This window comes from Mycteria americana, chromosome 1 (genome assembly GCF_035582795.1).
Source record: "Mycteria americana isolate JAX WOST 10 ecotype Jacksonville Zoo and Gardens chromosome 1, USCA_MyAme_1.0, whole genome shotgun sequence".
NCBI lineage: Eukaryota > Metazoa > Chordata > Aves > Ciconiiformes > Ciconiidae > Mycteria > Mycteria americana.
In genome coordinates this window covers 135,493,037-135,507,288 of record NC_134365.1, presented here as the reverse complement: position 1 = coordinate 135,507,288, position 14,252 = coordinate 135,493,037, and the positions used below count along the sequence as shown (strand labels likewise).

Genomic DNA, 14,252 nt, shown 5'->3' with positions numbered 1-14,252 from the left:
AGTTCAAAGGGACAAATAAAGCTGCACTCAGACTACTCCATGATTATTTCAGATATTACTTTCCTCTTCCCACACAAAAGGCTGCACTTACTTTAACTTTCAAGTCCTTGCTTCTGTGAAGTGGTCAAACTACCTAGATAGCATAGTGTTCACAGACAAAAACCCAGGCTTGAGTCCTCTACTGAACCATATGATACAGGTATTCAAGTCCCACGATATTCATGTTCAATAACAGCAAATGATTATGGCTTAGATTGAAGCTTGCTCAACCGTCTCAGCAGTCAACACCCCAACTCACCTGAAAACAAGACTTACCTCCTCACTGGAGGGCCACAGGGAGCAGCAGTCCCAGCGTCAGTTCACAACCTAGACACGGCACAAGTCCTAGCCCTTCATCATGAAGAACTTGGTTAGGAGTACAGCCGGGTACCACACCGAGCAATCTGTCACCCGCGGTCATCAGCTCATTTTCATTCACGGACGTCACTCAGATTACAGAGCAATCATTATGCCAGCCTAACCTCTACCAGGTTGTACAGCATACACAATTTAATTAAAGTATATATATGGTACCATATATACGTGTGGCATGTATCACATGTATGGCACTAGCACGTAGTACCACATATATGCGTTCTAGCACATACAGTGCACAGTCATATGATATAAACCTATCAGTAGTAACAAGTAAATGGCAGAGCGCTCAACAATCATGGGTTACCAGCTCCTCCTCCTCTTGCATAAGGAGAGGTTTGGGGTTTTTTTAAAACCATATACTTTTTTTCAATTAGTGTGTGGATAAAGTGGATAGTGGACTATATCTGCTAATGATTAGAGTGGAAAAGCATTGGGGCTGTCCAACCAAATGCACAGCTGCCCCTATTGTAAGGTGAAGAGACAAAGAAGATTTGGAACAATGAACAAAAATCATGTTTCAAAGTTTTAATCACAGAGAAGACCTCAAAGTGGGAAACATCTTACAGAACATAAAGTTTACACTTTAGCTGCAGGAAATCAGTTTTTGAACCCCTACTTTCAATTTTACACTACAGGTAAAAAGCCAGCAGCAGTTCCCAAAATTAAACAAGAATTATTAAAAATTTATCTAGAAAATACTCTTACAGATGGAGCACCTTTCATGGCTTTACAGTCAGCAACCCTGTACCTGGCAACTGCTGTTCTACCACTGTTCTTTGCATGGAGACACTGAATTTCAGAGCACTACTTGTGCAAGCTGTTTTTGCCCCCCAAAGAAAAGAGAAGCAAGAAAGAACAATATAAAGCTGCCTAGACTAGTGTGTGAAAGGAGCTTTAGAGTGGACAGAGAAACAAGACGAGGAAGTGTATTCAAGGAAGGCAACTCGGCCTAGCATGTAAGTAGAAACCAGATGGTGTTGAGCCAGAGCATTAATAAGAAATTAATAGTTAAATAGGAAATTTCCTTAAAAACTCTGCAGTTTAGGCTAAGCCAGACACGAGCCTGCGAGCAATAAAGATTGGAAGGAACCTCAGGGCAAACCATAACCAATTCTGCCAGGAATAGAGTTTCGTCTTTGTCCCACCGTTGAAGTCTCTGTTATACTGGAGGAACTCTGGTATAGTGAAATAAGTTCCTCGCAACAGCAGTGTATTCATTTGTATTTCTCCTTACCAGTGACCATGCACTTTACATTTTTCCCACATGTACAAGATTGGTTTTGGCAAGTATAGTTCCCATAATATCTGTATCTTCAGTAAACATTCATTGTAATTCATTAACCTTTCTGCTAGCACAACTGAAAGAACAGATAGCTTCTGCACTTGGACTTCAAGATCAATTTTGAGAGCTTTTAACCATTTTCAGAACTGCTCAGAGCCTGCTTAATATGTTGAGAAAACCAATGAGGTAGGGAATGGTTTATAAACCTTATCCTGAAACATGACAGCATTTATGTTGCTTCATAATTGAACCTTATAGGCATACAAAGACAGTAAATTCATGTACTTTAAGATCAGTGGAGTAAGAATGCTGTATTGGTAGTATCTTTTCCCAATTTTTAGCAAGTTTTTACAACAAATATTTAAAACCCATGAAACATTTGGCAAAATTACTTAATACTAAGAAAACATTATCCCTAGAATAAGATACCAGATCCAGATAAGGAAAATAGACACTATAATGAAAGAGAAAAGTAAGAGAGAAGACATTTTCGCAAAAGCTCTGGAAATTCAAATCTAGCACAGAACTCCTCCTTAAAAATCATGTAAAGCAATGAGGCCACTCCATATTTAAAGCCATTTTGTTTTTATCTATTGGGGTAGTCACTTTACATCATACCAAAAAGACTGTATAACGAATACAAGTGTCAAGAATCAGATTTTTATGGCACAAAAGGAAGTTTTCCATTAACCTGCTTTCAGAGTTGTTAAATACATAATTGAAGACAAAGAAACTAAGGCTACCACAAAATAATATTTGCATGATGATGTTAGTCTTTATTCAGCTTCTTAACTGACTCCTCCCGTCTGAAGGTGGAGAAGAATCTTTCCATTAGCTTGTTTCAGTGATTTATTCTGGATGAAAAGATTCTTTTCCTACGTTTGACACAAACTTATTTTCTCATTTATATTGTTATTCAAAGTTCACATAAGCTTTAATGTTGTACCTTACAATGTATGGAATTTAAGATTAAAATAAAACTCTACTCTTAACATAACCTTTTCTATAATGTAAAAATATTCTACATGTTTAACATATCAAGAATGTTAAGCATTCACTTTGGGGAAAAACTATTTTATGTATTTTTCAGTACAAACCCAACTCTTAATGTTTTGTATTAATGTATCCCTGTTAAGTTGGGTGCCACCCAGTGTTCATCTTCTGCAACTACAGCATGACTACTGTACTTACAACACAGAAGAGCTATGCATACAAGACAGTTTTTAACAACTGCAAATTTGAGATGCTGCTTACTTTTTATCTTTATTTCTCCCCTACCCCTCCACTGTGGCAAATTTACACCTTTGAAATAATGAGTGTTTGTAATTATCAAAATCAGTATAAAAATAGCAGCATGCTACTAGACATGAAAAGCAGATTCATCATGCATTATGAATTTAAATGCAGACTTCTGCCTTCCTTTTATATTATCAAAATCTTTTTAAAGTTAACATCAAGGCAAGGGGTATAAGGACAGACACTGCATAGTATGATTTGATACTCATCTGAACTGGGTATTTATATTTAATCAAAATCCATGATAATTACAGGGTAAACAATTTTTATTTCAAAATACAAGTTTAACTGGAATTGTAGTGATGAAAGCAGAAGAGGGAAAAATGCAGTCTTTTACAGCCCATGTCACTGTATCTCACTTACATCCAGAGGTAAAAGCTCTAATTGGTGAAGAGACAAAATATTTGTGGCATTTCATTGAACCTTTGTGATAATCCAGCATTATCCATTTCTAAAGAAATATAAATACTTTAAAACAAACATTGAAAATAAATCCTTTTGATGTAACAAACTACACTCTTTACCGAGAATTCAGTCTTCTTAAAAGAAAGGGACTTCACCCAAAAAATAATCGAAATATCAATGTAGAACAATCCTTGGAGGAAAAAAGTCGGAATGTAAACCTCTGTTCCAAATTAGATCTGAAAAGCAAAAACACCACACCATGTATTTAATTCACATGCATTTTTCATCAAGCAACTCTGTCTTTAAGCTATTTTTACGGTTCGACAAGATATTTCCTAAACTCAGTACAGTACTGTTTTTGCCTCAGCTCATATCCTGTTTTCTTAATATGTGAACAATTACTCTCCTCTTACGTCCCCACCACCGTTACGATACTATAGTTATGCACATGAGCAATTCTGCCAATATAATTACGCATAAATAGTACAGACATAAATTAGCCCACGATTCTCAAAAACAAAATGAAAACTGAGTTTAAGGGTAACTTCCCTAAGTAGTAACTATCCAAATTAATTCGGTGGCAAAATGAACAGTTTTCTAACCATTCTTCTGACATAAACAACAAAGGAAAGGTTCCACCAAGACTTCCACATTAACTATGACCTTGGAAGCCGCATTTCATTCTAGGTAGACTAGGATGATCCTCAGAGAGGTTATTCACATTTTCTCTCTTTATGTCTTTTCCTTTCTTAAAGCATGATATTAATATGATATTGCATAGCTGACAGAAGCTTAAAAACAATCACAGCTGCTCACTTAAATACATTATCCCACACAAAGATCCATTAGTTTGCAAATTTTCTTCTTTCAATATTCCTACAGCGACTTAATCACTTTGACATCTTACGATAGCTTCATTATTAAAAGCGTGCAGTACTAGAAAGTGTTTCTAGCTTCAGTAAGCTAAATCTTCAGTAAGCTCAACCACTGACAAGTCCAAAGTGCAATTTTCAAAAGTCTGAAGAAAAATTTATCAAGATTTTGATATTTTAAAAATATTTGATCTAATGCATCACATATTGAGAACCTCAAAAAAGTCAAAATAATGTAAGCATTTAAAGAGAATTAGTCATATTACCAACTCAGGGAGGGAGAGAGGACTAAAAAGATGAAGAATTAAAACATAATAATATACTTAGAACAGTCTATCCAATTAAGTTAACTCACTGGCTCAGTAAGTTACTACTTATCCTCTCAGCCAGTTGACCCTGCACACATTGATCTCTCAACTGCAAAATAAAGTGCATCATCTTAGAAAACATTTCACAGCAGATTCTACTTCTGCAATTTACTATATAATTTCAAGTATAACAATTTTACTACTACGATTTAAGAGTGTGCATAGTCACTTACTACAGCTTAGTGATAAGCAGTAACACAACTGATTGTGACAACCTGTAAATTCAGGATTACGGTTAATTTTAGTGACTACTAAGATGCAGCTTTTTATGACTTTTATGTAAATAAAAATGGAGATTTAAAGCCTTTATTTTTTAAAAAACACAAATCCCCCAATTATTTATGTAGTTCTAATTAGACAGTGAGGTTGTTAAAACTACAGAGGAATCAGAAAGGTGAATCCCACACATGTTCATGCAGTTCCCCAAAACACCTGTACAACCTGTGACCTGTTCCAGCAGTTGCTGTCCAATGTAGTTGGCATCAGCAGTTTATGGCTCACCCTGTCCCGATTGAAATAGCCACAGCTGCCATACATGGCACAGGGGCTGACCCACCAATCTTTGTACCTTCTCCCTGAGAGGTCTTTCTAGCCTACTGCGCAGGAACACAAGGAAATCCTACTAGTCTGCTAAACCTTCCTATATCATCTACTTTGCTTTACATCACGAGCTTGTTTTAAGGAGCCTACGCTTCAGAGAGCAGTACTGAGGGCTACATTCAGTTCCTTCAATATGAACATACCCAGCTACATCCATGTAGGTAGCTGTCGACTCGCATAACTGCAACTCCTCGCGCGTGCACATACACACACACACATATACATATGTACACACAAACAATCATTTGAATGGACACTGCTACATAACTCTAGGTCTTTGGGGTCAAACGACTTTGATTTTCTTTTAGGCATCTTCAGGGTAATGAGAAGACTGCTCTCCATGTATGTTTTAATAGTATGACACTAAGCATACTATTTGCTTAGAGGTCAGCTAGAGGATGATTGTAGAACAGAAGAGAGAAATGAAAGCTGGCATCCATATGTCCACAACACTTTCTGAAGCACTCCCTGAGAAACTGAGCTATTCTGAACATCAATGTATTATTTTACTTGCTCTAAGACAAGGAAAGACAGCTTCTTGCCAAAGATGAGTTTCAAGCATATGATACAAAACACGTTTACTACTTACGTCATCAATATCTTCATCATCGTCTCCAATATCATCAAACTGGATTTCATCATCATCTCCAGGACCAAATGTGTCTGTTTCATTGATTTTAGCTAAAAAGGAATTTAGAGAAGTTAAGGGGTGCACTCACACCAAGTCAAGATAGATTGAATATTCTTGACCAATATGAACTTCCAATTTGAAGTGAAAAGATTCTTACCATGTTCTGGAAGCTCCCCATATGCTTTCAGACTTCTGGCTTCATCTGCATTGTACTTTAGAATAACATCAGCCTTGTTATCCTAAATAAGAATTTATTAGAATTTATTAGTAAACTATGAAGAAAAAACCTCCCTATTAACCTCGGCAGACTAGTAACACCTATATTATTTATAGAAGAATGTCTTGTTCCTCCTTCCCCTCCGGTTCCTTTAAATGTGAAGTAAAAAGTGCTCATTTGTAGAATATCTTCATTTCTTCTGGGTGATAACTTAATTTTCTCCTATTATAAGTAATTTGAGAAGTTCAGTTTCATGCCTTAGAAATTAATCTTTCTTCAGAGAACACACATAGTGAGGTGTTTGGTGGTCAGTCAGAAAGTGTCAAAACTTCCTAGTTTTAATTAGTTTAATATATACAGTAAATGACAGTATCTTAAATGTTTTACAACTGTAGTGTACGTTTCAGAAGCAGAATCTATCTTCAAACAACTGATGACACAACACTAACATTCATGAAAAAGCATTTACCTAATGAAAATTTGACAACTGTTTTCCATTAACCTTTACATTAGGTAAAACTATACTAATCCATTTTTGGAAATTTAAGTAGAAACTAACAGCTGATCAACTGGCCTCTTAAGATAAAAGCCTAAACATCAAGGCTCCAAAATTCTGATTACCCCAATAAAATGTTTGGTGCTTGGCTCAATCTCCCTTATATCACAGGATCCAAGCATCAAACAGCTACACCTGGAAAAAAAAGGTCAGGTGTGATGCCAATGAGCACATTCACTCACAAAGTCTCAGGGTGCAATTTAGAAGAACAAGTTGAACCAGGATTTGTCATCTACTCATGACAATCTTTCTGTAATACAAGGAAACTAAAAGTCATGATTTAGCATAGCTAAATACAAATTCAAAGAAAGTTAGAGGGGAATTTCCTCATGATACCTGCTGCAATTTAACATTAAATAAAGCTGTAAGATATTCTTCATTGGCAAATTACACTGAATTTTTACCTGGTAGTCTCTTAAGCCAACCAATATAATATCAGATGTATTTATCCAAACCTGAAAGAGAAAACATATGTCATATTGCAGAAATTCAACTTTTGTTGTATAGCACATTTAGGTTTACTGAGAGTCTTGAAACATTTCACTACAGCCACCATTTTCTCTTGCTAACCAGTAAACTGGAAACATCCAATTTCATATTTTAACAGCAAAACCAAGGACATAAATACTCATAGATACATTACTTCACATGTTACAGAGCTATTACTAATGTAAACTAAACTTGTTTGAAGAGCTTCTAGCCAATAAAGTGGTTATTAAGTTGTAACTTCTGAGAAAACAGAAATAATGCATCAAGCCACCACTCTGAACTGAGGTCCACAAGGGCAAAAATGAAAGAAAAACCTGATGAAGGGGGTGATGGACAAGCACATGAAGAGCACAAGAAAATGAATGGAGTTGTTTCTAGTAACTGACTATGCTAATCAAACCAAAGCCAGAAGCCTGCAAAACAGGACATGCTAATTTAAATGCACAAGATAGTTCTATCCCACATCAGCTTGATTTTTTTGGAGATGAAATAAATTTCAGTTGAGATTTCCTTTCTTTTAGACATGAGGAATAGATAAGTGATGGTTTCTGTAGCAAGAAATTAATTCTGCAGCACCTAGCATTTATCTATGGATATTCTCCATTACCTTCAACAGTTTATTGCAGTGTATTGCAGGCAGCTAGCAGGGCTCACACTGATACCAAGATATGTGCATTCACTGGTCTCCAAAAACAGACAGGTGGAACAATCCAGAATGAACACAGTGAATGTGTGTTTTTATTGGGAACAGACTATCTGAGAGGACCTCCTCCATACCATACATCAGCAGAGCTGTAACATCTGACAAGGGCAAGAGGGGACACCATCCAAAGATGGCAAAGTTAAGAATACAAACATATACACCTGACTTCTCTGAAGGTACAAACTTTTGCACATCAGCTTTGCACGGAAGTATTTTGGGAACTGATGAAGTGGACAATGAAATGATGGCATCTGAGGTGACTGTGGGAAGCTATAAAGAAACATTCTGAAACCACCCTTACTGAACTGTTCTCAGATAAGTCACCCAGTGAGAAGATGATAATTATTCAGTTCCTCCCCAGACCAAAGTAAGTGGGGTATCAAACCCCAATTCTTATTGGTTTTGGGAAATAGCATACAAAAAAGGTGGCTTTGGACAATCCTCTTACACCTTTATTTTCCTATGCTGGGTGTCACTCTTCATGTTAATAGAAGTTCTCCTGCTAAGCTAAGCACTGATCTAGTCTCAGATACAACATGCTGATTTTCCAAATAGTCACCAAGTTCCCCATCTAGATTCAGGGAGCTTTTTAATATTTCATATACATATAAGTTTCTAGACTATGAAAAATTAGTATTTAATAAGCAGCCAAAAAAATCTCCCCTGAAATATACACATCCAAAGGCAGCCTTTCAACTACAAGCTTCACTCAAAAGTCAAAGACTGCCTATTTTTGTGCCAGCAATACAAACAGAAGAATAAACTAGGTTACTATAAAAATTAAGTTTACTATCTTAAGTACAGTAGAAATACTTTTGTATCGTACTACATATGTAAATTTTTACAATTTCATGTCACACATAATGCCAGTGTTCTCTATTGCAATGCTTCAGAATTACCTTTTTTCTTAGTTTTCCTCTAATATGACATAACCTCTTCACACCATCAAAACATAATGCCTCCAGTCTTCCATTGCCTAACATCTTGATCACCTGGGCATATTCTGAAAGAGATGGTAACATATAGCAAAACTTCTAAACAAATACAGCTTCATGAAACAACCAATAGCTTTTGCCACTGTAACCAAAATTTGCTGTAACATTTTATCAAACATGAACAGCTGAGAGGAGTTTTGATCAGCCACACAGGCTGCTGAATGTATCACCATTTTTGTCTCATTGTTGATGTTAACATTTTCAAACACCATCATTCTTGGTTGTATTCATGTTTTTGTTCCCTCTGAAATGCTTACTACAGATAATTTTTAGAGCTATCAAGTCACACTCAGAGTTTGAAAGTTTATGACAGCATCACAGCGCCTGTCCTAACGGACAAAATCTTGTGCTATCATTGAAGGAAGAGGAGAAAGTGGCACATCCTGTATACCCCACTGATACTCTGAATCCCTTCTGCAGAGGCTCTGTGGAAAAAATGCTGTTCTTGAAAGGATGCGTTCTGGTGTTCTCAGAAACTGTCTGAAAGGCAAGTACCAGGCTTCAGCTGAAAACTGTGAAGCTTCTCTCCAACACCCACCCTCTCTCTCTCACCTTGTATTTCATCTCCTTCCCTCACCAAGTTCCAGAAATCACTACTGAAGTGCCTCGCACACACTACTGAAGTTTGCAGCGTAGTGTAATACCATTTAACTAAAAAGAATAAAGCTTGTAAAAATTATAACATTATTATTAGAGCTTTTAAGAACTATAACATTATCTGACCGCACATACTCAACAGGAAAAAAAAATTTCTCAATTAGCCAGAGCTGTATTTCAATATTCTAAAATCTTTCCTTAGTACAAGGCAGATAGTCCAACAAACCACATGAGAATATTAGTAACTGAGAATAATGTTACATTGCTGCTCGTGGCTTGGATGGGCGTACTCTTTGCTAGGTAAAAAACTGGCTGGCTGGCCAGGCCCAAAAAGTTGTGGTGAATGGAGTTAAATCCAGTTGGCAGATGGTCACAAGTGGTGTTCCCCAGGGAGCAGTTCTGTTGGGGCCAGTTCTGTTTAATATCTTTATCAGTGATCTGGATGAGGGGATGAAGTGCACTCCAGCAAGTCTGCAGATGACACCAAGTTGGGCGGGAGTGTTGATCTGCTTGAGGGTGGGAAGGCTCTACAGAGGGACCTGGACAGGCTGGATCGATGGGCTGAGGCCAGTTGTATGAGGTTCAACAAGGCTAAGTGCCAGGTCCTGCACTTGGGTCACAGCAGCCCCATGCAACGCTACAGGCTTGGGGAAGAGTGGCTGGAAAGCTGCCCAGCAGAGAAGGACCTGGGAGTGTTGGTCGACGACCAGGTGAATATGAGCCAGTAGTGTGCCCAGGTGGCCAAGAAGACCAATAGCATCCTGGCTTGTATCAGAAATCATGTGGCCAGCAGGACTAGGGAAGTGATCGTGCCCCTGTACTCGGCACTGGTGAGGCCGCACCTCGAATACCATGTTTGGTTTTGGGCCCCCCACTACAAGAGAGACATGGAGGTGCTGGAGCGTGTCCAGAGAAGGGCAACGAAGCTGGGGAAGGGTCTGGAGCAGAAGTCTTCTGAGGAGCGGCTGAGGGAACTGGGGTTGTTTAGCCTGGAGAAAAGCAGGCTGAGCAGAGACCTTATTGCTCTCTACAACTCCCTGAAAGGAGGTTGTAGAGAGGTGGGGGTTGGTCTCTTCTCCCAAGTAACAAGCCATAGGACAAGAGGAAATGGCCGCAAGTTCTGCCAGGGGAGGTTTAGCTTGGACGTTAGGAAAAATTTCTTCACTGAGAGGGTTGGCAAGCATTGGAACAGGCTGTCCAGGGAAGTGGTGGAGTCACCATCCCTTTTAAATACTAAAAGAGGTGTAGATGTGTTGCTTACGGACATGGTTTAGTGGTGGACTTGGCAGTGCTAGGTTAACAGTTGGACTTCATGATCTTAAAGGTCTTTTCCAACCTAAACGATTCTATGATTAAGTAGATTTTGCTTGGGAGTTGAAAAGGATTTCAAGTTTTATAGGTGCATCAAAATCAACTCCTTTTTTGCTTACAACTGTCACAGAGTATGAGAAAGAGGTTAAAAAATTATTTCAGTGGTCACTTCTTTTACAGTGACTTAAGTCAGTACTTTTCTTGTATTTCTAACAAAGCAACTGATTAACTGGTCACTAGGCAGGTACTCACATATATGTGAGCAACCAAAAGAGTGTGACATACAAGACAGGGTAAGCCAAAAGGGAGGTAAGCTCACTGTCACCAAAAGGCAGGGGAGAGGGGAATCCTAGTCACCGCCCTCCAGCTGAACACTCCTGTGGCTTACTTTACTTGACAACATCCAAGAAAGTACCTTACCTATTGCTACCGTTTTAGTAATTGTTAGACATCCCAACCCAGGAGCCAACTCAAGCAAACCATCAGGGCACAGTGGAAGAACAGTGAGATGTACTCTTCTGCCAGGTCAGTGACTTTGGAGAGCTCACTGAAGGATCCAAGAAATGTTACAGTTGGTATAAAACAGAAAGTGGGACTGTGCATCCAAGAGACAACAAACAACTACGGGCAACACTGAACTACATCAGCTAAGCTAGCTGCTTACAAACCCTCACACAGAGCAACTCAAGGGATTTCTAGGGAATGTTTACATACCTACTGTATTACACACAGCATCACAATAAGGTCAAGGAGAAGCAAGCGTCATTCTTAAGCAGTGAAGCTATTTAAAACTTCCCTTTTCTTAATGTCTTCCCCCTGCACTCAGTGTGTCATTTAGAATTCAAATACAGACCTCATAAGAATACCTCTTTATTCCACAATAACTTTGTATTTCTCAGACATCCAGATGTTTTCTTTGTGTATCAACTTCCAACGTACATCACTTACAATATCTGACTGAAAACAATGGCATTGCTGTACTGTAGTTGAAAACTCACCTTGCCCGTCTTCCTTGAACACCAGTTCTCTTTTTTCTGATTCATTCTCATTCTTACCTCGTCGTCTATTTTTACCTCCTTTGCCTAAATTAAAAGGGCGGAAAAAAAGAGCATGTGTTACTATCTGTGAATACAATGAATGAAATAATCAGACTTATGCGGATTTCTGTGCTTGTTTTCTATCAGGCTGTTCTGAGTATCTGTAGTGGTTTAACCCGGCAGGCAGCTAAACATGACACAGCTGTTCACTCACTCCCACCAAATGGGACAGGGGAGAGAATCGGAAAAAAGTTAAAACTCATGGGTTGAGATAAAGACAATTTAAGGACAGAAAAGGAAGGGAAAATAATAATAATGATAAAAGAATATACAAAACAAGCGATGCACAATGCAATTGCTCACCACCTGCTGACTGATGCCCAGCCAGTTCCCAAGCAGCAGCTGCGCCCCCCCCAACCCACTCCCCCCAGTTTTTTGTTCAGCATGACATCATATGGTATGGAATAGCCCTTTGGCCAGTTTGGGTCAGCTATCCTGGCTGTGCCCCCTCCCAGCTTCTTGCGCACCTCCAGCCTCCTCACTGGCAGTGCAGGATGAGAAGCTGAAAAGTCCTTGACTTTGCGTAAGGACTGCTCAGCAACAGATAAAACATCAGTGTGTTATCAACACTATACTCATCCTAAATCCAAAACACAGTGCTATAGCAGCTACTAGGAAGAAAATCAATGCTATCCCAGCCAAAACCAGGACAGTACCCTATCCAGATCTAGATTTTTTGCTTGCTTTTATCATTTTTAGCTCTAAATTTTTAACTGAGTAGTAACATAGTAATTAAAAAATTAGAGCCTCCACCATTTGAGATGTCCTGGTTGCTCTGGAGTGACAGTAACCTTCAATAAGGATTTGCACAAGATCGCCATTTTCAGTTTTTGTGACCATTGCTACTAAATACCTCGTAAATAATGGTGGGATAACTTGATGCGTGTAACCACCAAAGAGCAGAAGAATAACTTGAGGAGTTATGGTAGTGCTGAAATCCCCGAAATACTCAGAGGAAAGCTTAAGTTCCCAGTGAAGACGTCCTTTTTAAAAGGCACACACGTGGCAACAGGATTAGATGCTCTTCATGAAGACGCAGAAGAGCAGCTCACACTTCACATCCCCCCCCCCCCCTTGTTAAAAAGCTGCTGTTCCCTTCCTCTCGTCTTCTTTAAGCAGTGGGGAAGGGGAGAAGGGGAGAAGCAGCAGTCCCCAGCGAGTACACGGAGGGGCACGCACTCCCGGCCGCTTCCTCGGCGGCCGCCCCCGAGGGGCGGCGGGCAGGGCCGCCCCTGACAGCCAAGCCCCGCCAGGGCCTCCCCCTCCCGGCCGGCCAGGCCCCAGAGGCCTCCGACACGCCGCTGCGCCGCGTACGACCGGGGCCAGGCCGGGAGCCGTGCCCGAGAAGGGCCGGGAGCGGGGAGGGGGAACCGGCCCAGGGGACCCGCCGGCAGGGCGGGATGGGCGGGAGGGCTCCTCCGCCCCCTCCCCGCCCCGCCCGCGGGCACCAGGCCGCGGCGGCTCCCACGTGAGAGGCTGAGGCGGCGGCGGGCGGGGGGGCGTCCCGGGCCTCCCCAGCGCGGCCGCGCCCGGGCCCGGGGTCGGCCTCGTCGCTACGGCGAAGGGACGGGCCGCCGCGGAAGGCCCGGCGGAGGGGAGGGCGCCTCACCTTTATTCTTGGGCATGGCGCCGGGCGCTCCGCCGCGGAGGGGCTGCGGGCAGGGGCGGCGGTTGGGGCTTCACGCGGCTGCCGCGAGGCGGAGGCGGGCGGCGGCTCCGGGCGGGATCGGCAGCGGCTCCTCGCGCGGCGCGACCGGGGCCGGGGCTGCGGCTGGCTCGTGCGTTCCGGCCGCTGGCGGCGATCCGACGCACAGCGCCCCCTGGCGCGCGGGCGGGCTCGCCGCCTCCCCCCAGCGCCGCCTCTGCGCACGCGCCTGGCTCCCTCCTGGCAGCCCGCCCGCTCCCGGCGGCGTACGCTGTCGGGGGGACACACCTCCGTGGGCGTCGCGATGGGCGGGCGCCGCGCGATTGGCCAGGACTCCGCGCCGGGCGGGCAGCGGCGGCCAATCAGGGGCTCCGGGAGGTGGCTGTCGGCGCGAGCGGGGGCGCTGAGGGGGGGCGCGGGAGCCGCGTGGTGCGGGCAGGCTCGGTCGGGGCCGGGCAGCGCGGCCGCGGGGCGCTTTGGTCTCGCCCGAGCGGGCCCGAACCTACTGCTCGTTCAGGGGCGCTGAAAGGTCGCCGCTGAGTTCCGTTTTTTTTTTTTTTTACCACGCTGACCCCAAAGAATGTTGTCGGCGGGCGCCCCGCTGCCCCGGGCCCGCTCCCCGCCCGCAGCCGCCGCTCTCCCCCCGCTCCCCGTTCCCGCGCCGGGCGTGGGGCCCGGCCTCGGCTTCGGGAACGGCGGCTCATGGGGATTGGGAGGTCTTTTTGTGGTGGACGCTGAGGAAAAGGAGGAGGTCTCGCACCTCCGCCCGGA

General features: G+C 42.3%; 1 protein-coding gene across 1 annotated transcript; it reads right to left on the bottom strand.

Moving 5' to 3' along the window:
* Positions 1-927: 927 nt before the first annotated feature.
* EIF1AX (eukaryotic translation initiation factor 1A X-linked) lies at positions 928-13,656 on the bottom strand. The gene is made up of 7 exons (XM_075521407.1): positions 13,446-13,656; positions 11,738-11,821; positions 8,736-8,839; positions 7,049-7,099; positions 6,029-6,110; positions 5,830-5,921; positions 928-3,636 (listed from the first exon to the last, which is right to left on the bottom strand). Exons 1-7 carry the CDS (start codon positions 13,459-13,461, stop codon positions 3,631-3,633), a joined length of 435 nt encoding a protein of 144 aa, XP_075377522.1. The 5' UTR covers positions 13,462-13,656; the 3' UTR covers positions 928-3,630.
* Positions 13,657-14,252: the final 596 nt, after the last annotated feature.